Genomic DNA, 25,441 nt, shown 5'->3' on the forward strand with positions numbered 1-25,441 from the left:
AGTTTAGTACTAAGCACTTATATAAAACTTCATGAGACCTACAATCTCTAATGGCAGCTTTTGCTCACCTGGGAATAATTTGACTTGTTACCCACTTACAGTCAAACCTTGGTCTGTGAGCATAATTCAGTCCAGAAACATGCTTGTAATCCAAAGCACTTGTATATCGAAGTGAATTTCAAGAACCATTGGCTCAGTTTTGATCATGTGACATTCAGTGTCACGTACTCCTTGTATTACAAGACACTGAGAGTTTATCAAGTTAAAATTTTTTTTTCAATATATGAAATTTATTGTCAAATTGGTTAAAATTTATTAGAAGGGTTTGCTCATCGAGTTACTTGCAATCCAAGGTTTTACTGCATTTCCCATTTGAAAAGCTGATTTCCAATCACTACAATAAAAATCCATGTTAGGTTAACGTGTATCCAACATGGGCCTACCTGTAGGCCTACACGGATCCTCTTGGTTAGCGCCCCCTCTGGGAAGACGGCCTGCACCTGGGGCACCACTGTGCTGCTCAGCACGCCCCCCTCGGGGCCAATCAGGTTGCTGTCCTGTTTGATCCGAGACACCACTGCAAAGTACTGCGGGAAGTCGCGGGTGATGATGCGACAGATCCGTTTCTTTTCTAGGTCTTCCGGGCTATCCAGCACTGAGACAAGAAATGACCCATCTTCATAGAGCAAGGATTTCCATCCAAAAACATTCTAGCAAACTCCTTGGCACAGTTCATAGTAAACCAGTATGGCAGCAAGATGCCTTGTTTTAAATAATAGGAAAATTTAAGAAGCAAGACTACCTATCCTAACACTAGAAAAAAAAAAATTGCAGTCTCTCAAGACCTATTGGCATTTAGTCTGCACGTTTTATTTCTCTGTGGAAACTAGGTCTTTGCAGGGCCCTGGGAAAGGAGAGCATCCAGCTCCAGATACAGTATTGCAGCACTGCCTTTGTAAATGAGGGGTTTTGAGGGCAAACCTGGAATGGAAATGAACCTGTTCTATTCTTGGTTCACGTGAAAGAGAGGAAATTGTTTGTGGACTCCTTTTCTTTGCAAATTTCAAAGTTAGTTCAAATACCAGTTATTGTGGTTTTAAGAAGGAAGATGGCCCTTTCAGTTCTCAAGGCAATAGTGAGGGATTAAAATCTGTCTTGTAAGGGTAAGGTTTGTGTTCGCGTGTTTATTCTAGTGACATGGTTGTCTCTGAAATAGTCAGATACAAAAAAAAAAAAAAATCAGCGATTATAAATTCAGGTTTTCAATATTCTCCTGAAACCATTAACTTACCAAACATATCATCTAGTATTAGGAAGACAGGATAATGGGCTCTTTTTAAATTGCATTAGTATAGCTATGTAGGGCAACACCAAACCCAGACTGGTTTAAAATGCTGAAAATTTGCATTAAGGGAATCACTGAATTTTCAGAGATAATGGAAACTTGTTTATTTTTAGAAATCATTTGCAATCTATTATAGAGGCAGGAACAGCAATTATGTTTTTCTTGACTATTGAATATAACTAGATAGCAAAAGCCAGAAGTCCCAGGATCTAATCATGGCATCGAAAACTGATACACTGGCAAACACTAGCATATACTTACAAAAGAATGCATTTCCAAGCACAGAGAACAAAAAATACAAAAATCTCATTCTTTGTTTTAAAACAAGCTTCATACGCATGTAGAGTATAATACAAGTCCTCATTCAAGGACAAGATGCCAATGCTCATGGCAGTGTTAATGACAGGTAAATATCTCAGAAGAAAACATCCTAAACCTAAATGCAGGCAAAACAAATGTTTCCAAGGAGCAGAAAACAGCTAAATATTGCATGGAACAAGCTTTATCAGTAAAAATCCTGATCTTTTTGTCTTTCCTGGAAGACTAACCTATGCATGTAGAGGACATTGTTTCTTTTTCCATCTACTTCTTAGATAGGGTAAAGCTGGCCCCTTTTCTTAGTCTACCTCCGCAGGATGCAGAAAGAAATATTAAAGTAGCTGCTGTCAGGCTACACCTCCTATTCATGAGCCATACCCAAAGCTACACATTACAAATAGCTCTACAGCTGCCTGTCCAGTTCTGTACAAAATATGGTATGCTCGTGGCACTTGGGCAAAGAATTTGCCCTATTTGTGTGGTTACTTAAAGCGGAACACATCTCCTGGATTAGAACCGGCACTCTGTATTTGTGCAAGCTAAGGATGCCAGAGAATTAATCCATTACCTCCGGTAACACGGAACTATTTCAATCTGTGGCAAAATGGCCCAAGCGAGATTTGGGATTTACAGAGCTCAAAGCCCTAATGAAAAAATAAATTCCTTAACTATATGTGTAGGTGTATATGTGAGATTCTACCCTGGCTAACTCCCTGTTTGAATTACATGTGGAAGTTTGAGTGAACTTAATTTTCCTCCTTAGTAATAGAAAATTCAAAAGAAATCATATTATCCTATAATGCACTGGTTTGGGGTTTATGTAAGTTTTCCAACAAAAAAGCTTAGCACTTTTATCAGTGTCTTAACTATATCTAAATTGTCTTGTTAGGCATTTCAAAAAGTCATGGATTTATTATCCGGTATCAGTTCATTCTGTAATGAAACAACATCTATTCCATCTCATGTTTTAGGTTTGAATAAGGATGGAGATATGCTGTATCTCCTTATTAAATGAGATATTTCCTACTGAAAGGATTTGTTTTCCTGAATATAACAGAGGTAAGAGTAGGCAAATTCATTATGCATTCCAACCCCGGAATGTACCGAATACCTGCTGTGGTAAAATAACACAAGGAACACCTATACCCAAACCCACCTCCCATCCCCGCGCCCACATCCCTAGGTCATAAGAAAGAAATATATCATTTGAATGCTTCCACTTTAGAATTCTTTTAAAACCCTCAATATGAAGTACCTTCATCCATGCCATTAAGGATTTCATTCAATTCGTCTTCGGTGTATTCGCAGTAATGCTCTTTCCAGCTGTCCCCATTCTCACTGCGCAGGACCACCAGTTCCCTCTCCTTTCCTCGAAGGGCAGCAAAATGAGGAATCTCCACAATCACAGGCCTGACACAGTAAGGCAGAACATTCAGTGTAGACAAGAGCTGGCCAACATTAAGACAAGCACCTTGACCCTGTCTGTTGCAAAGTGACCTGGAATTGTTCTCTTTCTTGGGACAGGGGTATAGTAGGCTTTCCTCCGGAGCCCATTGGCTAGCAGATGGTCACACAGTAGCATTCTACCTCAGGGGCACCAATCCTTAGGGGCATGCTGCTACCTTAAGCCAAATAATGTTTCCCTGTGAGTGCATGTGGCATTCTGGAACTTCTCCTTTGATAAATGTAAGTATAACACATTTAACCAAAAGAAACGTGCATGCATATCCATGAGGTGTGCCAATCTCCTAAAACAGTTTCTATAAGGTGCAAATGATAAAATGGTTTAAGAAGGAAAATGGCTCTTATGTTGCATAATTTGACGTGTTGTAAATGAAAAGATGTCACAAAAGTTAACTACTTGGGAACTAAAGAGACATGCACTCATGTTTTTTGCTTATTTAAATATCTTTTTCATTCAAGGGAACAATAGGCATGTGTACACAGTGTGGCCCTAACTGAGTGCCTCAGTAGATAGCCCAATTGTGTCCCATGCCTATTATATTCAGGATCCAGAACATGCACTGCCCTGATGTTTTCAGGTCGCATTCACTCTCAAAAATTATAGAGGCTTTTGATTTTTCAGTCCAGGTTGCTTTGATACAGACTTCAAATTCATCATAACAACATCGTAACTAGCACATAGTACAACTAGGCAGATCTCATGCTTTAAACGAAAATGAAGGTCACAGCACTTTAAGGGAAAAGATATAAAAACGTCACTCAAAAATAAAAGTCACATACCACAAGGGTCAGAAATGGTCCACTAAAGATAGGTTATACAGAATTTAAATCATAGGGAGGGACATGTCATGGGCACAATGACAAAAAGAGAAATCATATTGCAGAAGAAGGAGAAGAATGGGGGCCAGCAGCCATCAATTTGTTTTAAGTCACTCCTACCCAAGGAATTTGGTTCCAGGAGGCCCCAGCTGAAGGATGCGGCTGACCAAACTTTCTCCCTCATTAAGTGGGGGAGGGGCCGTTGGCAGGTGAAGTTTACTGAGTACATCCAAAGCAGCAGTGAAAGAAAGAACATAAGTAAGCTTCAGGTATTGTTTTCCACAGAACCCCAGCGTCACCAGCTGATCAACAGGGTGAAGTTTGGTTTCACACTGCGTTTGGTTCTGCCCCCTCCATTGGTCACAAAGAGCAAGGAACTGAGACCCAGAGTGTACAATGGAGGCACGTGGAAGGAGACACTTGGGTGTTTGATCTGACCCTGTTTAGGTTCACTGCCAGGGCATGAGCCAAAAAATAAACAATGACAAAAAAAAAATATATATGCTCCACAGGAAAGACAAAGCTGTTGGGAATATAATAAAAACTCTGACTTCGGGATAGAGGCCAGATGTTTTCATGGATATTCCTCAACAGATGTGAAATTTATTAAAAAGCCTAAAACTACCTGAGCATGAGGGAGGGAAGAGGGCCTGGCACAGAATATGAAAGGGCTCACTGGGGAATTATTCCAACCATACTGGCATTTTCTGATGCAACCCAGAACTTCACAGGCTCCTTCTAAACCTCTGGTCATTTAGGAGGACATGGGAGGTGGTTTCTATAATTGGGAAATACAGACACCCCTTTTCAGGTGTGAACATAATTTGCAGCAACTCATTAATAGTCTGCTCCAAATTACAAGACTTTAGAACGTTCCTTGAGTTCTAAAGCAAACCTTCTCCCCAAAATGACAGTGGCAAAGCAAAGAGTTCGTGATTAATAGGATTTTCTCTCAATTTTTGACAACAACGACTTGACGTGACAAGACTTAAATAAAATTGATTTGTTTCAAAATATTTTGAAACTTGTCCCCCTCCAAAACTTCATCCTTTTGTCAGTTTTCAGGGGCAGCTACTCATCTTTTGGCATATTGTAATACCACTTTAATATAACAGAAGCTGTATAAACAGAAGAAAGAAGAAATGCTCACTTCTGCTCAAAACTGCTAAAATGAGCACGGCAGAAGTTAGTCTTGATTTTGTCATCTTAGGGAAAACTACAACTAAAGAGACTCCCAGTGTAATTTTAAGACTCAAGGTAGCAATTTTGATGACAGAAAAGACAAATCACATAGAGTAAAATTTTGGATATTCTTATATAAAGACAACACTGATTTCCAAAGATAATCGCTCCATTTCATTACTACACAAGAGTTTAAATTTGTGTTTGGAATAGAGTAGTATTTTTCATTATGATTTGACGAGGTGAGTCTCAGATAAGAAAAAAACAAAAACTACCAATGGCTAAAACATGATAATTCACATTGGGAGCCTAGCGGTTATGGTAACATCCAAAGAGAAAGGATAATAATTCACCTGAATGTTGAACTCATTAATGCCTTAAAATAAGAGGCACGTAATTGGAGTCAAGCATGGAGGTGCTACTTCTAATTTAAAAAAAAATGTCATGGGCCAATCTTCTTTCACGACGCTTTGACGTACCTTTTTCCATTCCATCCTAGTGATTTCATGTAGAGGACACAAGCTCATCCGTGACTAAGTGGGAGGTTTATCAGAAACCCTTACCCAAGGAACTGAGCACCAGAAGGTCCGACTTCGATCAGACGACTGGCCAGGCCTTCTCCTTCCACCATTGGAGGCATTGTCGCCAGTCTATGACGTTTGACAAGACGGCAGGTGACTCGAGTTGGGGCAGTACATTTCCGAGGTGGAATAATGATACGGAGCCCATTGTGTCTGCACCCTCTCATCGCACCACCTCGGGCATCCACCATAAAACTAACCAGGAAACTAAAAATTAAGATAGAAGATTAGCTGTGTTTTGAAATATTGGAACCAGATAAACAAGCTTTGCCAAGTTAATTCTCTCCCGTAAAGCTTTACTCTCATTTCTATTTTTTGGCATGGTGGCAAAATACTTGTCTTTAAAAGTTATTTTACTTTATGCCAGTGCCTTTCTGTTTTGTCATTGTTTTCATTTTTGTATTATTTTGATCTTTATAGAAGAATTCTAATTTTTGTTGACAATACCGATGTTAAATACAAACTATAAATTCAAAATCTGTCCAATTGACTCAGAAAGAAAGTGGGATGAAATTATATAATGAACACTAGTGAGTCTTCTTTTGTTGTAAATGTAAAGACTTCTCCTTTCTAGGTATATCCGTAAAAATCCACATAGTTTACGGATAGAGAGAAAAAAATTGTGGTTTTGGGGTGCCTGGGTGGCTCAGTCAGTTCAGCATCCAACTCTTGATTTCGGCTCAGGTAATGATCTCATGATTCATGAGTTTGAGCCCCATGTCAGGCTCTGCGCTAACAGCACAGAGCCTGCTTGGGATTCTCTCTCTATGCCCCTCCCCTACATGTTCCCTAAATAAATAAATAAATAAATAAATATCAAATTGCACTTTTTCTAAGTTAATTCAACCTGACTTTTCAAAATTGCATCTTGCCCACCCCACTTTAATTCTATGACCTAAAGAAAAAAAAAAAAAAAAAGATTCACAGGGCTTTTCCCAAGATCAAACCCATCCTGCTCTAACATCGTCTTATCCAGGATGCAGGTAATTAACTTACTGCATTCTAAAGGAGAAGGAAAAACTAAACGTTTTGGATAGAATGAGTTTACTGGTTCACATGCACTTTTCCAGTTCTTAAGTAGGAATCCCTCTGCCATACCATTGTAACTAAAGCAAAGATGGGGTGGGCGGGAAATAAGATAACAAATCATCTCTACTCTGTGTTTTGAAGTGGGAAACCCTGGGCTCATGCTAATGGGAGAGATCTGTGCATCATGATTTTCCCCAAAGTATAGTAAGCTGTGTATGGAAAATCACAGCTAATAATTTAGAAATGTAAAGGCTCCTATTCCTATTATTTTGCTCCTTTTCTGCCAAATGAGTTGTTCCTGAATAAAAGAACTATAATCCAAGCGATTCTGTTTAAGAGTACCAAGAAAAAGGATTAGTTTTAACCTTGAAGTTGCTTCCTGTGGGATGGTCTTAAAGGATCCTGCTACAGCTTAGTGCGAGTTATTGTCACCCTGATAGTCCTAACACTCATTAAAGTCTTGGAGGTACTTGTTTCATTAAGCAGCAAAAATTACACCAGGCAATCTGAGTGTTGTACACATATACACAAAGACACAAACAATGTGTACACCCTTATACAGATTACATTACTATCCTTCCCAATTTTCATCGCATTTGCAAGATTTTATATACCAAAACAAAAAAAGGAAAGCAACATACAGGTGTATTATGGATCTATTTAGAGCTTAACAAGCACAGAACTACATCAGATTCACCATATCTAGATATCGCATCCATGACGACACTTAAAACATTTGAAAGGTATTTCATCAAAGTAAGGACAGAAACACAATACATGGATGTTATTTTTAGACAAGTGATGGAAATATGTTAGCATCTTCCTCATAGCAGAACACAGAACTCATTAAGCATGCTATTAAACAGAAATCCTGTTGCTAGTAATAAAAATGGATGTGAGGGAGCCTGGAGTGCCTGTCTGAAGCACATCATGCAGGACGAGACCACGAGAACTGTCACTGTCCTTCTCACATGCAGGAGCCAGCCTAGAACTACCCCTCACACCCAACCCCCTAAGTTTTTAGTATAGGGCAAAAACTGAGAAGTGTAATCAATTGTCCAGTACTCAAAAATAGATGTTTCTGGGCTTTATCAAAACAAAATGAAAAAAAAAAAAAATGTTGGCTGCTGTTCTTACTACTTGTCTAAGTATGAATTCTTAAAAATAATTATTTTCTATTTGTTTCTTACAATGTTCTATAGCTTAAAAGGATGTAAAACTGGTAACACTTCAGGGCACCTAGGTGGCTCACTCAGTTAAGTGTCTGACTCTTGATTTGGGCTCAGGTCACGACCTCACAGTCCTGGGATCAGGCCCCATACTGGGCTCTGCACTGATAGTGTGGAGCCTGCTTAGAGTCTCTCTCTGCCTCTCTCTCTACACCTCCCCCACTTGTGCTCACTCTCTCTCTCAAAATAAACATTTTCTTTAAAAGTTAAAGAAAAACTGGTAACACTTCTAGATGAATACAAAAGTTTCTTCTCCATATTATTTGACAATGATATTCATGTCAATTATTATAAAAACGAGGCAACACTAAGTTTCAACTAGTAGCTGAAATATTCCAAATGTTCCAAATGCATTGCAATATTTCTGACTTTCTCTACCTTCTTTAAATTTTTTCATCTTTTGATTACTGTCACCATTGAACAATAGAACAGGGACTCAAACCCATAAGAACTTATTAGAATATATCCACTTAATATTATCAGTCTTGAATATTATTTGTACCTATAAAGCCATTTAGGGAATTTCCACCTCATGTTATATGCTATTGTGTTTCCCCTCTATGTATTTCAGTGATGACTTAGGGCCTATATGATGTCCCTATCTAGAAAAACATGTTAAATACCTTCTGGTGGTGCATCTTCTAAAAAAGTGAATTGAAGTAGCTATGTTCTTAGCGGCAATGTTTCCATAACAACGTTTGATTACTTTGTCAGATTTTGTGTCGTTGACTGTTCCTTTTGAAATCTTCTTTTGTTCTATTTACTCCATAATTTCCATTCCCATGCATGAGAAGCATGCAATGTTTGTTTCCCTCCTACTGAGTGCCAGGTGCCCTGCTTGGAACTGAGGATACTGGTAGTAAAAATATAGTTGCTCCTGCCAAGATGCTCATAGTCTAAGCCCCAGGTTTCACATGATGGTTTTGCTCAGAATCACTTAGTTTCCTGGTCAATAAGAAGTGAATTATAACCACATACAGGAGCCATGTAAGTACCATATTGGGCATGACCTTGTTCCTCCTATTTCTTCCTGTGTTCTCCCAATGCCTAGAACAATGTAGATGGAGCACATAATAGGTCATCAATAACTAATGGTTGAATGAGTGAATGGAAGAATGAAAAGAGCAAGTTGTAAGGACTTGTATATATTTATATCTAATAGAGAGAAAAGGCAGCAAAAGTGAAGGTAATTCAATTATTTGGTCTCTGGACAACCAATCCAGTCAGAACTCATTCAAATTACTACACCCAGATATTTCAGCTCATAAAATAGCAAAATAGTTGGGAAGGGCTATACTCAATGTTAAATATTCTTCTACAGGCCTTTTCCTGCCCTCAAATAAGAGACTTGATATATTTATTTCCCTTGGTAGATGATTAGTAGAAAATGGGAGTAACCAAAAATCAAGAGTTTGAATATAACAAAGTCAACAATTTTATTAGGAGTGAAAATTTCATGAAGACAGACCAAAGATTGGGAAATCAAAATAAAAGAACTTAAAGGCTAAAGCTGCAAGTAGATAAATTTAAGTTTATATAGATCTGGGAAGTAATACGTAAGTACTTTACCCAACCAAAGCAAATTGGGGAAATTAAAGCGTCAATATGCATAATTCAGAGAAAAGAAAAATAACATTTCCAGAGAAAACAAGCCTTTGTGTCTTTCTCAACTAACTAAAGGAAGTAGCAAGACTAACCTAAAATGACAAGCTCTGGGGAGGGAATTGTCTTTCGCCAGAGAGCAAGGGAGGGGGCTTTCCAGGAGGGGAAGAGGGAAAGGGAAGGCAGGAGGGGGAGAGAGACAGAGGCAGGAGAATTGAGAAGAAAGCAAAACAGAAAGAGGTCAAGAGAGAAACGGAAAGAAGAGAAGACATGAAAGAACTAAATAGTAGTAGTCTGAATGAATACAAAGGTGTATAAATTCAGCAAGAAAAAAGTCTACAGAACTTACTCTATAGTCTACAGACTCAAATAACATAACTGTGGAATACCCACTAATAAGAAAGCTGAATATGCAGAACTGTATACTAAAAGAAGCCTTTTCTTCAAATGAGAGGGAATAAGAGAAATGCTAATTCAAGTGCTAATGAAAAGTCTTTTAGATAAAACATGCTCGTTAATCCCAACAATTTCTAATATAAAATTGGGTAAGCATTTGAACACTTATACTAAAAATACCAGAATACCAAAAGGTTTCACTATTCGGATAGGTAGTAGAGTTAGTAAAGCTATTCTGCAGTGTAAAAAACAGACTGTAAGAGACCATGCACTTTTTTTTTGTACCACAGGAAAAAGTGAAAACCTGGAAGGTATGAGTCATGAGATGAATCAGCTCACATACTAGAGTTAATTAAATAAATAGGATTTTCTCATATTTTCAGGAGATTAAAAATGGGATAATACTGTAAACATTTGGAAGTAAAAGGACTAGAAGTAAAAACATATAACTGAATATGTACAGAGGAGATGGTATATGGACTGAAGCTCAGCCCTGCTGTTTGTGAACTTTAAGACTGAGGCCTTGTTGTGAGGCACCTGGGAGGCTCAGTCAGTTAAGTGTCCCACTTCGGCTCAGGTCATGATCTTGCAGTTTGTGGGTTCGAGCCCCACGTGGGCTCTGTACTGACAGCTCAGAGCCTGGAGCCTGCTTCGGATTCTGTGTCTCCCCCTCTCTCTGTCCCTCTCCCGTTCTCTCTCTTTCTCTCTCTCAAAAATAAATATTAAAAAAAAAAATACTTAAGCCTTGTCTCAATGAGGGAGAATCGTATTACCACCAAGGGTGTAGCATGGATTAAATCATGTGTGGGTAAAGCATTTAGAAGTCAGTAAAGGCTTGTTGCCATCCTTTTCCATTCCCTACACCCATATGATTTTGTGTATTTCGAATGTCATAAAAACTACAGTGCAATATAATGCAACACCTAAGAAACAGAGAAACTAACTTTTATCAGATATTTAAAATGAACATAGAAACTTGCTAAAGCAGTTTAATACGATGGTGGAGTTTTTATTAGTTTATGAACTTCATTGTTTAAGTAAGCTATTATCACAGGGCACAAGATAATGGAGCAAGTACATTGCTCTTTCCTGGATCTATCCGTCATCTATCATTAAATCTATCTCTGTCTTGAATTACTGCTGTAACCGTGGCCCTCAAGTTTCTCATCCATAAAATGAGAGAATTCAGCTAAATAAACTCTAAAGTGAGCTGGTGTTAAAATTCTATGTACCATTTCCTGTTAACTAAAGTTTGGAAACCTCCTGAAATGTTTCACGTCAGATGCTCTGTAAGAATTTTTATTTGGAAAATAAACTGCTTTTACTGCAAGAAATATATATTCTTTCACTGGATGCTTAAAACAGTCAACGAACAGTTTTGGAGAAAATGTGTACGCACATTCCACTGAACACTGACTTAAGACTGTACAGACAAAATTTATCACAGAATATACTCAGCTTCAATTGCATATCTTACTCTCCAAATGAAATTCAGCAATCATGCAAAACAGAAAGTCTTTCTGAAGTTTTCTAAATTGTGAGATACAGTGTTATCACAATTTAAAAAGAATAAAAGCAAAAGCAGTCCATTATTATGCAGATGATTTGCCTGCAAATACACAATTTGATTAGCTAAACAGGTACATGCTTCAGAGGAGGCAGCAGAAAACAATGACTCTGGTCTTTTGAGGACTACATCCTCCACCCCAAAAGTTACTAATCCTTAGGTTTACTTTTAATTCATCCAGGGGTGGGGACAGGGAATTAACAGCATTCAGAGTTAGTTACTGGGTGAAAATAGGAAAAAAAAAAAAGTCATCAGGGTGCTTCAGTGATCCACATATACATAGCAAGAGGGCCTTAAATTAAATCTGATTTCTGAGGTTACGGGGGAAAACAATATCGTGAGCTCTTTCTCCTCTCTAACTCCCTTAATTCCTTCCTACCTCTCCAAATTCCATAGACTGAAAAACTGGTGGAAAATCGCTTTGAAAAAAAATTGGCTCCAATTTGTAAAAAATCCCCAATCATTTATCACTCACAACGTTCATGTGTAGAAACAGAATATTTACTGTGTGTTTCAGAAAAAGTAAAAGGATGGACTTGAAATTTTGAATTCCAAAATTGGAAAATAAAAAACTGTCTTATTTGTAGACAAGCTGTGGTACCATAGTGAATTACTGTACAATAAAAATACTATAATCACTAGTCTGCTAAGAACCTTTAAAAATAACTTTATTGAAATAATGAAGAATAGATATTTTTAGAAAACTGGCTGGAATCATTCTATAGCACAATTTCCAAAATATCAAAAGGTTGCACTTAAAGCAGTACTAGCAAAGAAATGCCCTATTAATAAATCTTCAGACTTTGGTTCACCTAGAATATAGTTAAAAAAAAAACAACCCTGCTAAATGACACTTAAAATCATAACCTACGATATAACTAAAATAGCTCAACCAATTTGCATAAAAGCTGAAAATAACATTCTTCAGCTCTATGTAGCACTTTTTCTCACCAAAGAAGTAGAGATGTGGAGACTCAGGTCCAAAACAGGCTCTCACAGTAGCTCTACATTAATTGTGGGGCAACCCCACCTACTCTCCAAAGGAAAAAAAAAATACCCACTTTCCTTTCACCACAGAGAAAGAGAATTCAGAAATGACCACAATTTGGAGAATATAAATCTCTCTCTCTCTCTGGCTAGGTATCTTCACACTAAAGCATCCTGAGATGGGGTATATGCAGAAGGAGATGGTGAAAGGGGGAGAGGAGGAGGCGACATGTTCAGAGAAGGAATTATGCAGAAGTTCACCTGCTGTTGTCACGATCAAGACATGGAGAGGTGCGGCTGCAACAGAATAGATACTTTAGCACAGAGAAGGAATGGATAAAGTGAAATATAAAGAAGGAAATCAGAAGTGACTTTCAACCGAAATATATTACTTATACACCAATACAGTATTCACTGAAAAAAGATGGAAATACAAATGAAATATAGCTCTATGCAAATGCGGAGAGAAGAGCAAGGTATGGGGGTTCGCAGTGACTCCCAGTTCAGGGAACTGGGGATGTGATAAAATCGCTGGATTTGGATTTGTTGCCTTATTCAACACTGGTTGGGGGAAGGTCATGTAACAAAGTCTGAGTGTCCCGGGGAAGTTGCTAAACACCAAGGGGCATTGTAATAAAAATCACAGTCTTTGATTTGATGGACACAGTCTCCAAACTTTTCAGTCATACTTTTAATACTTTCAAAATAACAGTAATGCCCTTTTGGTCTTCTTCCAAAGAAATGCAAGCAGAAAAGGCACAATTTAAATAGCTTCAATGACAAACAGTAGCATCAACTATAAGGTAGAGCAGGTAACATTAATTACCTACTAGCAGGTAACAAAAAACTATGCTTTTTTTCAAGACTTTCATTCCCTGATTTGTGGTTTACTGTTCTCACTGGCCACACTGTCTAATCCCATTTTCTAGTCCTTTCATGCCTCTTCACCCTGAGTCTGCTTTTCCACAAAACCCTCCATAAGTTTTCATATGATTCATTTGTGTTTTCAACACTTGACAATATACAAAGGGATACATGTTTAATGGACCAGAAATCCAGCCTTCCAAAACAGTTGTTCTGCCACTCAGAAAATAATTGTCTTCATCCAAAAGAATTTACCCTCATGTACCTTAAGAAACTGGGTTGTCTGAAATACATAAACAACTAAATTAACTGCTATAGGAATTTGATAAATATTGTCAAATGAGAAACAGTCTTGATTTCCTTGCCTTTCTAATGTCACCTTCCACTATTTGAGCTAATTACCTTCATAAGTGTTTTTGTTGACTTTTTTTAGAGTAGTTTTAGATTCACAGCAAAATTGTCACCATGTTTTAATGAAAAGGGAGTCCTTTAAAAGATCACTCTCTTATAGGTTTGTAGCTCCTGTAATATATTTGAGCATAACATCACGAAGTGGCATTTAATTGTTGGCACTGGCTGTCATTAAAGGACTATAAAAATAATACCATTGAAATAATAACATTTAAAATGAATCACAAAGCTATTACTAGAAACTGAGCCTTATTTGTTAATTCATTATGCACTTATGAAATGGAGGAGAATTAAAAAATTCAAATTCTTTGCCCAAGCTTATGTTGGTACACTCATGACTGGTCTTGCTAGAAATGACTGTTTAGATTGTGAATCAGTAACACAATCCAAAGAACAGCAACAAAAATATTACTGTCAGCCTTTCTTTCGCCAGATATTGGCTGTATATACTGGGTGCAGAACAGGTTTTTTTTTTTTTTAAGCACTGATACCTACTTTTTTGTAGTCATGGACATTAGTCATTGGAAAAATAGAGCAGAGGTTAAAGAAAATTACTAATACTGCTTTTGGTAGAAAGAGTGTCTTCTATTAATCTAAAAGCCCTTTATGGAATCAAATAGAACATTATACATAAAATTAGAGGCATATGCAAAAAAACGCTGACTTTATTATCCCCTTTATCTAAAAATCAACTATTCCTTACATTTTGGGCAGATTTGGAAGTGACTTAAGAATTCTCCCAATCAATTAAAGAAAAACTTAGTTCCCTAAAAACTATATAAAAATGACTACACGGGTGCCTGGTGTATAATGAACAAAATGAAAAAGAGAAATTATAGATGATATGATATAATGAATGTTATTCATATCCTTTAATATCATGGTAGCTTTCAAATACCATGACACTCAAAATCCTTGTGTTCAGTGTAATTATTCATCCCATTAGAGTCATCTGTGGCATTGCATTCAAATTCTAGAGACCTCACTAGATATAACCTAATAAAAATAACAAGTCAAATATTACCATTATGAGTTATACTAGAGTGGTATTGTCACTTAAAGTATTCTGAATACATTCTGCTTAACTTATTTGAAATTTGTGAAGGATTTAGAAGGTGTATATGAGGGTTATATAAATACTAATAGCTATAATTTATTGAGTACGTATTCTTTCAAGGCAAAATGCTAATTATTTAAGAAGCATGGAATCCATAAAGCTCCCTTATCGGATCCATAATATAACTCATCTTATAAACTGAAACTTATAGATAAACTGAAATTATGTAAATAGATACTTTACATAACTTGCCCAGTGTCATATATGGAGTGTCAGGGCTGGGAACTGAATTCTGATTGGTCTGACTCCAAAGCACACTTTGGTTAGTGTTTGAATAACCAACATGTTATCTGCCTTCCACTGATTGTCTTCCAACTTCAAAAACAACAGAGAGGTGTGTTTCTTAAAAGTAGAGGTTAGATCTTACTTATCTATTTTCCTCAGTGCCTGACACAAGGTTTAGTACTTTGTAGAATTCAGCAATGTGTGAAGAATAAATAAGTGAATGGAAGAGATAAAAAAACATTTGAGAGAACTAGGTATATGTTAATTACCTAGATCTCCCTGGTAAGCAAAGCTTTATTAGGCAAAGTTGTCCCTTTCTAACAGTTTATATATAAAACAGACATATTTGGACTACTGGCGCTGGTAGAAAATGCCAATGCTAAGACCCCAACAACAGAGATTTAAATGTAATTAGTTTGAGTTGGGGGAGTTGGGGGCCTGGGTATAGTATTTTTTAAAGCTCTGAGGGGATTCTAATGTACAGCCAACGTTGAAAATTGTTTAGAATCAATGATCATGTCTGAAGTTTATAGGAAAATTGGCTTATTACAGACCAAGAGTTTAAACATCCTTATCTTAATAAGTGGTTAATTTTTAACCAGTGGATGATCTTGTTTCATCATAAGTAATTAACCAGAATTACTTATGGCATGTTTCTAGTTTTATACAACTGGTGTGTATATTGATGTACTTAAGCTGAATAGTTTATTGCCCTTCAGTAGTTAAAAGGTTTAAGGAATTCCTTTCTTAAGGTAAATTATTTATTCTGAAAACTGAAGTACTACCATAACACTTTGACTCCTGTAAATTCAGCTATTGATATTTAATCACACTTTGCCTAAAATAATCTTGTCACTTTGTAGGCTGGTATAGACTTCAAATATTTTATTGTGATTTCTAGATTCTGATCTATTATCCTTCAGTACTCTAGGTCCAAGACTCTTTTCCTCCTTAGCATTGTTGAGAAATCTGGTAGAAGAATGTAATATTATGTCTTTAGAATAATGATAGCTGTCAGACTTTAATTATCTCTTTTACACCTAAAAAAAGTTAGTAAATTTGGATGATGTTTAACTTGGTTTTTATTCACTTGAAATAACTCTTGTATCAGGAAATGCCTTTTACTTATTTAAAAAGGAAAAGAATATTATGATTATTTTCGATATCTATGTAACTAGTTTTAAATTCTATGAGCCTGTAGTAGAAAATTAGACTACAAGATCCCAAATTTTTAACTACAGTATCTTCGAATGCTTTTCTGGAAGGAGAATATTTTAGAATAATAAAAATAAGAAAGGATCCACCACTCAAAATAGTTCCAGGGATTATGGATAAGGAGTTTGGGATAATAATTTATATTAAAGTATTGCACGGATAAAATACAAGTGAGGCTTCTTTAAATGAAAATGGAAATGATTAAATGAAAAATATTTTTAAAGCTTTTATGTAGTTATAAAATTACTATACAAATTGAAACTACCAAAATGTAAGGGAAAAATCTTTTGTGAAGAGTGAAACAATTTAAAACTCCTTAAGCAAATTATTTTCTGCATAACTGAATTCTTACATCTTACGAACATCTTTAAGTATGTTCAAAATTATTAACTCTAAGTAATCCTACTTTTTAATGGGTTAATACAAAGAGGCAGCATTTCCTGCATAATGACTTATATATTATCTGGATAACTTTTAGAAGGTGACTGAGAACCTGACAGGTTGCATTAAAATTTCCCTTTTTGGTATACCCCTACTTCAAACAGTATATGAACTCTTCTATCTGTGTGATTCAAACATCTGTAAACATTTTAAATGCATGAATATGTGAGGAAAGGCATTTATTAAACTAGTCCGTTAACCTTAGAAAAACAGAACTTTCTAGAAAGCAAGTGATCCTGTCCCTCTTTTTAAAGATATCTTTCAGACAAAATGTGAACAGTAAGGAGGCCACTGGTATATTCCGGTTAGTTAGCAAGCTGTCTGATGCAATCCTACTAGTTATTTTAAAACAACAGTCAGTTTTTCTATGCTGAATTCAACTCTTTGGGCAGGTTTGTTTGTGTAGATCGAGTCCATGTTGGACAAAGCAATGTTATTTACAAGTTTAAACAAAGGTCACTTCCCCTGTAAGCTAGCCATCAGCTAAAGCTACTGGACAAAGCTGTTATTTTCAAGCTCATCTCTTTTTACCTCTTGATCTGGATACATAATACTGATTTACTCACCCTGAATGAATAGGGCTGGAAGAAAGAGCCACGTTGTCTAAGTTCTCAGTGCCCCAGCTGAGACGATAAGAATTCCTTTCTGCTTCCTTGGCTAGAGTTGACACCTAAATACAAAGAACACGGGATTTAACAAAAATACTTTCTTCCAAGTGAATAAAATATAATGAACTCTAAAAAGTATCACAGGAAAGTGGTATTACCACCTTTTCATTTAAAAATATAAGACCGAGTCATTTAAAATGCATGTTTTATAATGCATTCCCATTTAAATTACACTGTTGACATAAGACCACATTTGTGAAATTGTCCTTAAAGATAGGTATTCCCATCTATTTCTCTATATCCAACCAGCCAAAACTGATAAAATCACATCTAAGATTAAAATATTCCATAATTGCCTCTCCCTGTTTTCTGGGAACTGAAAACAATTTTAAATATAAGGTAAATATAATATCTTTACCTGTACCTTTCATTTTATACCTTAAATGCATCCTATCTCACTTTTTCCTTTAACAGACATTTTATAAAGAAATCGATTTAATGTATAATCTCCACAGAAGTATTAACATGCAGCATTATCACTTTGGAAAAGTCCTCAGACTCTTATCCTAGCTTGTCAACCACATTAAAAGGATTTTCTTTACACACAAAAAAACTTTCTCTGGACATCTTCAGCAACCAGTAATGTTCAAAAGCTCTCCAGAAAGTTGAAACGTCAAAGTAAAAAGTCACATACCTGGTGACTGGGGATGACAACCGTGTCGTCAATCATGGCACTGTCCCTCAGGTAAGAGGCATGGCTCAGGGTGTGAGACCTGTCGGAACTGAAGGATCGAAGGCTGGTAGGTTGGCAGGAGGCCATGGTCATGTACCAACGGCAGTGGCAGGGTTGGGAGGATGGAAGGATGAGCCGAGCAGGAGAGTGAAAAAAGCCTGCTATTAGCTAACAGTGCAACTTCCAGGGGGACATTAATCGCAACCATGGGAGAAGGAAACCCAGGTCTCTGTGTTGCCCTACCTTTCTGTCCAACAACTAAACTAACACATCTTTTGACTGGTTCCTACCACTCAATGGCAAGGGCACAAGGGAATCCAGAAGTGAAAATTTGATCCTTCTAATCTGATTTATTTTCCTCCCAGAAGTGTTTGAAACCAGCCACTGTAGTTCACTTACTGCCAGGACAAGAAATTCACACAGGAAATAATGCCAGAATAGGTTGCTTAAATCTGTGTTAAATGTTAATCTCCCTGCAACTAAGAAAAATATTAGTGGGGGCGGGGAATAGACCACCCTCAGAGAGAACAAAATGAAAGCACAGGTTTCATTTTCTCTCATTTTTCCATTCTCTCCATGCTTCATTCTCCTCCTCTCCAACTGTGAATGACTCAACACTGGTGCACTCCCCTGGAAGGTACAGAGTGAAATGAACTGTGACCAGATGCATGCTTCCTGCGGAAGTGGAGTTCCTCTTGTTTGTCTCTGGTGTCTCTAACAATGCTATTTCAAAGGGCAGCATTGTTCCCTTTGCATGTCCTCTGTGTGGTGAGTGAAGCACCAAAGAGTGCCGGTTGCTGTGGCGATGAGATGCAAGAGCACAAGAAACCGTTTCTAAGCACCAACCAGAACACAGACACATCTGCCAGCACAAAAACAAACTGCCAGTGGACACAACCGAAAAATGAGGCTTGCTTTCAAAATGGGATTTAGGCCTTGATAATTGATGCTGTATATTTTTGATAAATCTGAATTTCAAACTTCGGAATGATATACGCAAATGTGACGGGTAAAACTTGACATTTGCATAAGTGCAATTCATTCCTTCCTAATCAATTTGCACAATCAAATGACAAATAGATTGAGATCTCATATAAGCTCATATATTTTATACGTGTTAGTCTAAGAATTAAATATCTGTATTCAAAACATTAGCCCAAAGCCCATAGGGAAAAATAGAGATATGCAAGCTTTCACAATATTTATAGAAGCAAAGTTTCATTTACTTTCAGCTAGTAGGCATTTGGCCAGTGAAGCACTGTAGAATTATGGACTAAATGTCAGGTTAGCATATTTCTGAGCAAAAACTATTTTCATTTTGCAAATATACCTATTTCTGTAAGCCTTATACTGTCATTTTTATGAAGTGCCAATATAGCCAACTTCAATTTTCTTTGAGGAAATCATCATTTGGTAGATAATTCATAGGAAGTTAGGGCCTTCACCCTCTTATCCTGCTGTAGGTTTTATGCCCCTAAAATAGACCTGGAATATCAGAGGGTAAAGTGACGTGAAGCAAAGCAGCTGATTGTCGGATCCTACATAAATGTGTGTTTATAATACAAAGAAATCTAATTTGGGAATTCACTATTTTGTGTTATATAGGCTCTTGAAGATTCAGGCTCCAGACACAGCAAAGGCAGGAGCAGCCCAGACACCTTAGTGAGCCCATCCATAGGGGTTTTAGTCCTGGCAGCTGATATTGGGGCTGGTTTTACAGTTGTGCAGTTGGGATTTCGATGGTGCACTTCACAAACAGGCTGCAGGCTACTATGATTAACTTTGGCCTAACCTTGAATTTGAGGATGAAAAGAGATTAAATTATTGGGGGAAAGGATCTGTAATCTCAGCAAAAGCTCGTCTCAACTGCTGAGTAAATTTTTTTTCCCCTGCTTTAAATCATGAAGATAGCTAAGATCCACTTGTATATGTTTTGTACCAGGCAGCAAGAGATACATAGGTCTTAATTCTACTTTGCTTTATTTTGTTTTGAATTTTGCCAAGAGAAGGGAAAAAGGAGGTGTGAAGGATCAGCTTCCTGAAATGATAGGTCTGTCTATAGGGTCAACCATCTTCCCCTGTCAGGTTCTTACCCTGCTCAGATTTGTTGATTACATTAGCTCTATCCATGGCTTTAGAATTCAGAGCTCCAAGTTGTAACTTTACACATGTAAATGTGCTAGATCTATATGAACGAATAGTGCAAAAGGAGCAAGAGGCATTGAGGTACAGGATTAGACATGCCTGCTCACAACAGCGAGTAGAGACTCTGGCAGTAGGTAGAATTGACTCCTAAACGCGACACTGGAATAGCGGAAACACAGGTCTCAAAGAGAAAGTGGAAATTTAGCTCGGATGGGAACAAACTGGCAATAAAGGTACATGAAATAAGACCTAGTGGCATAACTGCCACCACTATAAAGGTCTGAACTTTGAAAGAAGGCAGTTGGGTCTCAATCGCCACACTCAGGGTGATACTGTAACTCGGTGGATGTCTGTCTGCTTGGGAATGAAGTCTTAAAGAACTCATTTGGCTGCAAGCACAGAGCTGCATTTTGCAATCTATGCATCAGTAATAAAGGAGGATTGTTTTGATATCTATCTACTTGATACCTGGGTCTATCTCTTAACTGGTTTGAATCAGAGGGCCAAAAGAGTACTGGTGTTTTTTGTTTTGTTTTGTTTTTTATCTTTCCTAAAGCCTTAACAGAAAAGAAATACAGAAGGAGAAGAAAAAAACAAAAGAGATACAGTTGACTTACAACCAAAAATGAGATTAGGGTAGAGAGAGAAAAATATTAGCATATGGAAACAGAGAGTAAGAAAAGTTGGAGAGACAGAGGGAGGGAGAATGAATGAGTGAGAACGAGGTCCAAATATCTCTATGATTTTATTCTGTCTTACTGTTTGCTGCCTTCTAAAATGCTAACTGGGTGTTCAATCAACGTTTATAGTTTCTAACTGCTCTTGTCTCTGATATATAGAATTTACTTAAATAAATAAAATTAGAATATTCCAACAGTGGAGAAATTATTCTAGTGAAATAATGACCAGCACAAATGTCTGGAATAATTCAAGTCTCTACCCTGACTGAAAACATTACAAACAGGTTTAAATGTTTTACAATTCATTTTTGTCATAAATTCAGAGGTCATGCCATTCAGTTAATAAGGTCAAAATAACACGTATCCATAGAAGTGTGAACTTTTACTTGCTGTTCAGCTAGGGATTGTGCCAAAAGTTCTGTTATGGTCTTAAATTTATAATTTTTTCCACTATAGTAAAACTACTTTATGGACACGATAGGTAGTATCAAAGTCTGTAATTTCACTGAAAAATGTAATAATTACTATCTTAGTATGCTGTACTATTAGACAGTCAATTAATGAAGTTTTTCAACCCTACTGAACAAGTGAATATCCAAAAATGTTTATGTTCTATGTGCTTTATTGTCTGTAAAAGCTTCTGTGGTTCATTGTTACTTAGTGTTTTACATTAAATTTAAATAGCATTTTTAATTTAAAACAATAATACTATGGACACAACATCTAATCAGAATTTGGATATATTTTTAGGAATGTACATTAAATTGTACTTATTTTTGCTCTCCTGCATCCAGGTACATTTTAGGCATCAGAATCGTTTTTCTACCATCTTCAACTACACATAAGGCTGACTAGGTTCCTTTGGAGAAGCCATGCTAATGTTTTATCAGCCACAAGGTGGAGCTGTGATGTTAACACAAAATCATACCAGGGGCATGTCATAGACTTTTATTCTAGTAATATATTTACCCTTCTAGCTTAGTTATTCAATACAGCAAAATTCTAATTTGAGAATAAATCCATAATTCTAGAATATAAGCACCCCTTGCCAACACACACACACACACACACACACACACACACACACGAAAAGTGAGCAAGGAAATGTGGATGTATCCAGGAGGATCATGTTTTCATGCTATTTAATACCTACCTGGGCATGGTACTATTGAAAGCATACCAAATAAATAATGAAAAGTAAAAATGGTTACAAAAAAAAAAGAAAGAAAATTTCCACTTAACTGCCTAAGCAAAATTAAAAAAACAAAATCAGTGAAACAAGAATTCCATGAAAATGAGATGTTGCCTGTAATTCCATGTTGGAGATCATGAATACAATCTGGGGTCCCATAAATGCAAGTGTGGACCTAGAGAACTGACCATGACTTATTCATTTTATTGCCTCATCTTAAATGCTGATAAGTGTTCAGTTTAAGAGGAATCATTAAACCTTTGACCCCTGTTTTATAGATAGTATTGTTCCAAATTTTTCTTAACCTGGTACTTTCAAAGAAAGAAAAAGAATAAGATCAAGAATTTATTCTTAGTAGAATAGAACAGGCTGAAAATAAAGGTTTTTTTTTTCCTCTGACAGTGATATGATTATGTATAGATTATTATGAATCTGTGCAAAGCCATAAACATTTTATTTTTTTGAAATCTCAAATCTTTTATTAAGAAACTTCAGATTGTGATGTCCAAATAAACCAGGATGTCAGAATCCAATTATAAAACACTGGCTCCATCATGAGCATTCCCACTCTCGTCCCTGAGTGCTCCTCCTTCTGCCTCTTGACCCCATGGACCACCCTCTATCTACGTCATTGAAGCCAAGGGGTCAGTCTAATCTTCTTCCTCTTCTTCACCCACTCCGTGAAATCTGTCACCAAATCTGCCTAGTTTCACCTCATAGATAGGCTCTATCTATGACAAATTTGAATTTGTCATTTCCCAATTTCTCTCCATGATCACTACCACCAGGGTTAAAGTTCAAATCTTCTCTTAACAGCTTCAATTAATATTACTGCACTAGTTTGTCAGGTGGTCACAACTGCCAGGTTTAGCCCTTTGACAACTTCTCCCTAAAATTCACCCTTAATCTCACAGTCAGAGGGATCCACCCAAAACGTAGACAAGATCTCCCCTCCTTCACACTTATACTCTAGCAACACTGCACTATACTCTTTCTCTCACACACCATGGGCCTTTGCTCATGATCTCATTAAGGCTTCAAATGCCTTTCCCACTCTTCTTCACCACCATTAGCCATCACTGTGTTTCAGTTTAGGCTCATCTCCTCCAGGAAGCCTGAGCGCTGGGGTTTCAATTGCATTCTGTGGGTATTACAGCCCAGTCTCTCTCACATCCCATTTGACTATGACTTTAGCAATTGTGTCCTAGTCATGTTTGTACCTCTAGCAACTACCACAAAGCCAGCCCAGAAAGGCACTCACTACATGCACATTGAATTGTTTAAGAGAAAAAATAGGGAGGAGGCATTGATGCTCAAGGAAAAACCCCCAAGAAAACTTGTTTTTGCTAATTATCCATTTAGAATTGACTACGTTTTAAAGTATTTATTTCCTAGGGGCACCTGAGTGACTCAGTCAGTTAAGCGTCCAACTCTCGATTTCGGCTCAGGTCATGATCTCATGGTTTGTTGATATCAAGCCCCACATACGGCTCTGTGCTGACAGCATGGAGCCTGCCTGGGACACTCTCTCTCTCTCTCTCTCTCTCTCTCTCTGCCCCTTCCCCACTCATTCTCTCTCTCTCAAAATAAACAAACATTTAAAAAATTAACTGTAAAATGTCTATTTCTTAGACTCCGTATATGTTAACTATAGCTTAGCAAACAGCCAAGATTAAAACTACAAACCTAAGATTATTGATTAGTGAAAAACACGCTATGTGGACAACCATATGCTTAACCTAAATTGGCAGTCATTCTTTTGATGAGGTACCTTTGAATGTTCTTCTGCTTGCCTCAAAAAATAACCAACACCAGTTATGCTAGTAAGTAACAGTCAGAAAATAACACTGATTTTATACTTCAGAGTATTATATGAACCTCTTCAGATTTGTCTACAAAACCTATGCTCCTTCATATTTTTCTCAGATTGCTTTTTGTATTCAAGTTCTTGGAGGATTGTGGTCTCATTATTTTTCATGAAAAAGTCAGTTTCAGGCACAGTTTCCTTCTGAATTTACTTCTTTTTAATCCTTCTTCACAACATACTTCTATTCACAGAAATTATGGCACTAACAAAAACACTCAAGGAAACTGCATGTGTCTGCAATTGCCACGTAGTAAGCCTGTCCATAAGGTAAAACTGGCCTTTTTATTTGCCTAGAGAAAAAAGTGGCAAATAACTAAAACACTACATTGAAAAGTAGAGATTTCTTTACTTATCATTTCTCTGCTTTTTACTGGTCGTTTGACTTTTACTAAGTAACTTAATCTCTTTCGACTCAGTTTCCTGTTCTTTAAAATAGGCACTTAAAGTTGCTCAAGGGGTGTGCCTGGGTGCCTCTGACTCTTGGTTTTAGCTCAGGTCATGAGCTGATTTCACAGTTCATGAGATGGAGCCCTGCATTGGGCTCCGGGCTGTCAGCACAGAACCTGCTTAGGATTCTCTCTCTCCCCCTTTCTCTCTCCCTCTCCTCTGCTCTCTCTCACTCTCTTTCAAATAATAAATAAACTTAAAAAAAAAGCAGCTCAAGAACGCAGTAAGGTAACATGCTCAGAGTTGTTATGTGCAGTCCCTGTTTAGGTATCAATAATTATGTCTACTTTTTTATTATTATCATGAAAAAAGTGTTGCATTCCCTCCTAGCTGACATCAAATGTAAGCTTTAGGTGAATACCTGTCTGAGCGGGCTCCCTCCAAGCTGTATCGCAGGTAATTCATACCATCCAGGAACTGGCTGCTGGGTAGAGAGTCATCACCCAGCTCTTTCAGATCCTCGGGCCTTAGGTATTCTCCTCCATCACCTGTCATTGTGTCATCACCTTGAAGCAACCAGAGAAAGACAAAGCATTATGCGTTGAATGTAATATTAACTACAAAATAGGAGGATTGTGGAAAATACCAGCATAATAGCACTGACATCACTGAAACACCACACACCAAAGAAAACAATGCATGCAATTAAAAAGTGATAAAACTTAGAGAAACAATATTTGACCCGCTTCTATCGCTTACCAAGAAGAAATAATTACCTGAATTCTAATTCTCTTAATATCAGTCAGTTCTCTTTACTCATTTCTTCATCACTCATTTCTTTACTCATTTTCTTTAGCTGGCTTATAGCTTATATTATTTAACTTAGTACAATATGTAGGCTGCTTAACTTCTACACACAGTTCCAATAATTTTGTACATGATGTCCAGCATTAACATTCTCTTCATGTCATTGGCAATATGCTAAGTAATATCTACTGCTCTAAAACAAATCTGTGGTATATTAAAGGAAGGGATAT

At 37.1% G+C, this 25,441-nt stretch overlaps 1 protein-coding gene and 1 long non-coding RNA gene across 51 annotated transcripts in view; one reads left to right on the forward strand and one right to left on the reverse strand.

Moving 5' to 3' along the window:
• LOC128776569 (uncharacterized) overlaps positions 1-22,617 on the forward strand; it is a 35,227-nt gene extending 12,610 nt beyond the window's left edge. The window contains exon 2 of the long non-coding RNA XR_008421716.1: positions 17,875-22,617. This is a non-coding gene — a long non-coding RNA (uncharacterized LOC128776569). The remainder of the gene's footprint in view (positions 1-17,874) is intronic.
• Positions 1-25,441, reverse strand: part of ANK2 (ankyrin 2) — a 669,482-nt gene that overhangs the window by 45,292 nt on the left and 598,749 nt on the right. For 22 of the 50 annotated variants that reach the window (XM_053901307.1, XM_053901312.1, XM_053901304.1 and 19 more), the window contains 8 exons: positions 24,826-24,970; positions 18,095-18,197; positions 17,359-17,462; positions 12,781-12,816; positions 5,692-5,916; positions 4,067-4,165; positions 2,919-3,073; positions 444-655 (listed from right to left, as the gene is read on the reverse strand). In XM_053901307.1, coding sequence (XP_053757282.1) covers positions 444-655; positions 2,919-3,073; positions 4,067-4,165; positions 5,692-5,916; positions 12,781-12,816; positions 17,359-17,462; positions 18,095-18,197; positions 24,826-24,970 — 1,079 coding nt within the window. The remainder of the gene's footprint in view (positions 1-443; positions 656-2,918; positions 3,074-4,066; positions 4,166-5,691; positions 5,917-12,780; positions 12,817-17,358; positions 17,463-18,094; positions 18,198-24,825; positions 24,971-25,441) is intronic. The other 28 variants (XM_053901342.1, XM_053901334.1, XM_053901316.1 and 25 more) reach the window with 5 other exon arrangements.

The sequence above is a fragment of the Panthera pardus genome, unplaced genomic scaffold, assembly GCF_024362965.1.
Source record: "Panthera pardus isolate Hobbes unplaced genomic scaffold, ASM2436296v1 HiC_scaffold_13, whole genome shotgun sequence".
Lineage (NCBI taxonomy): Eukaryota > Metazoa > Chordata > Mammalia > Carnivora > Felidae > Panthera > Panthera pardus.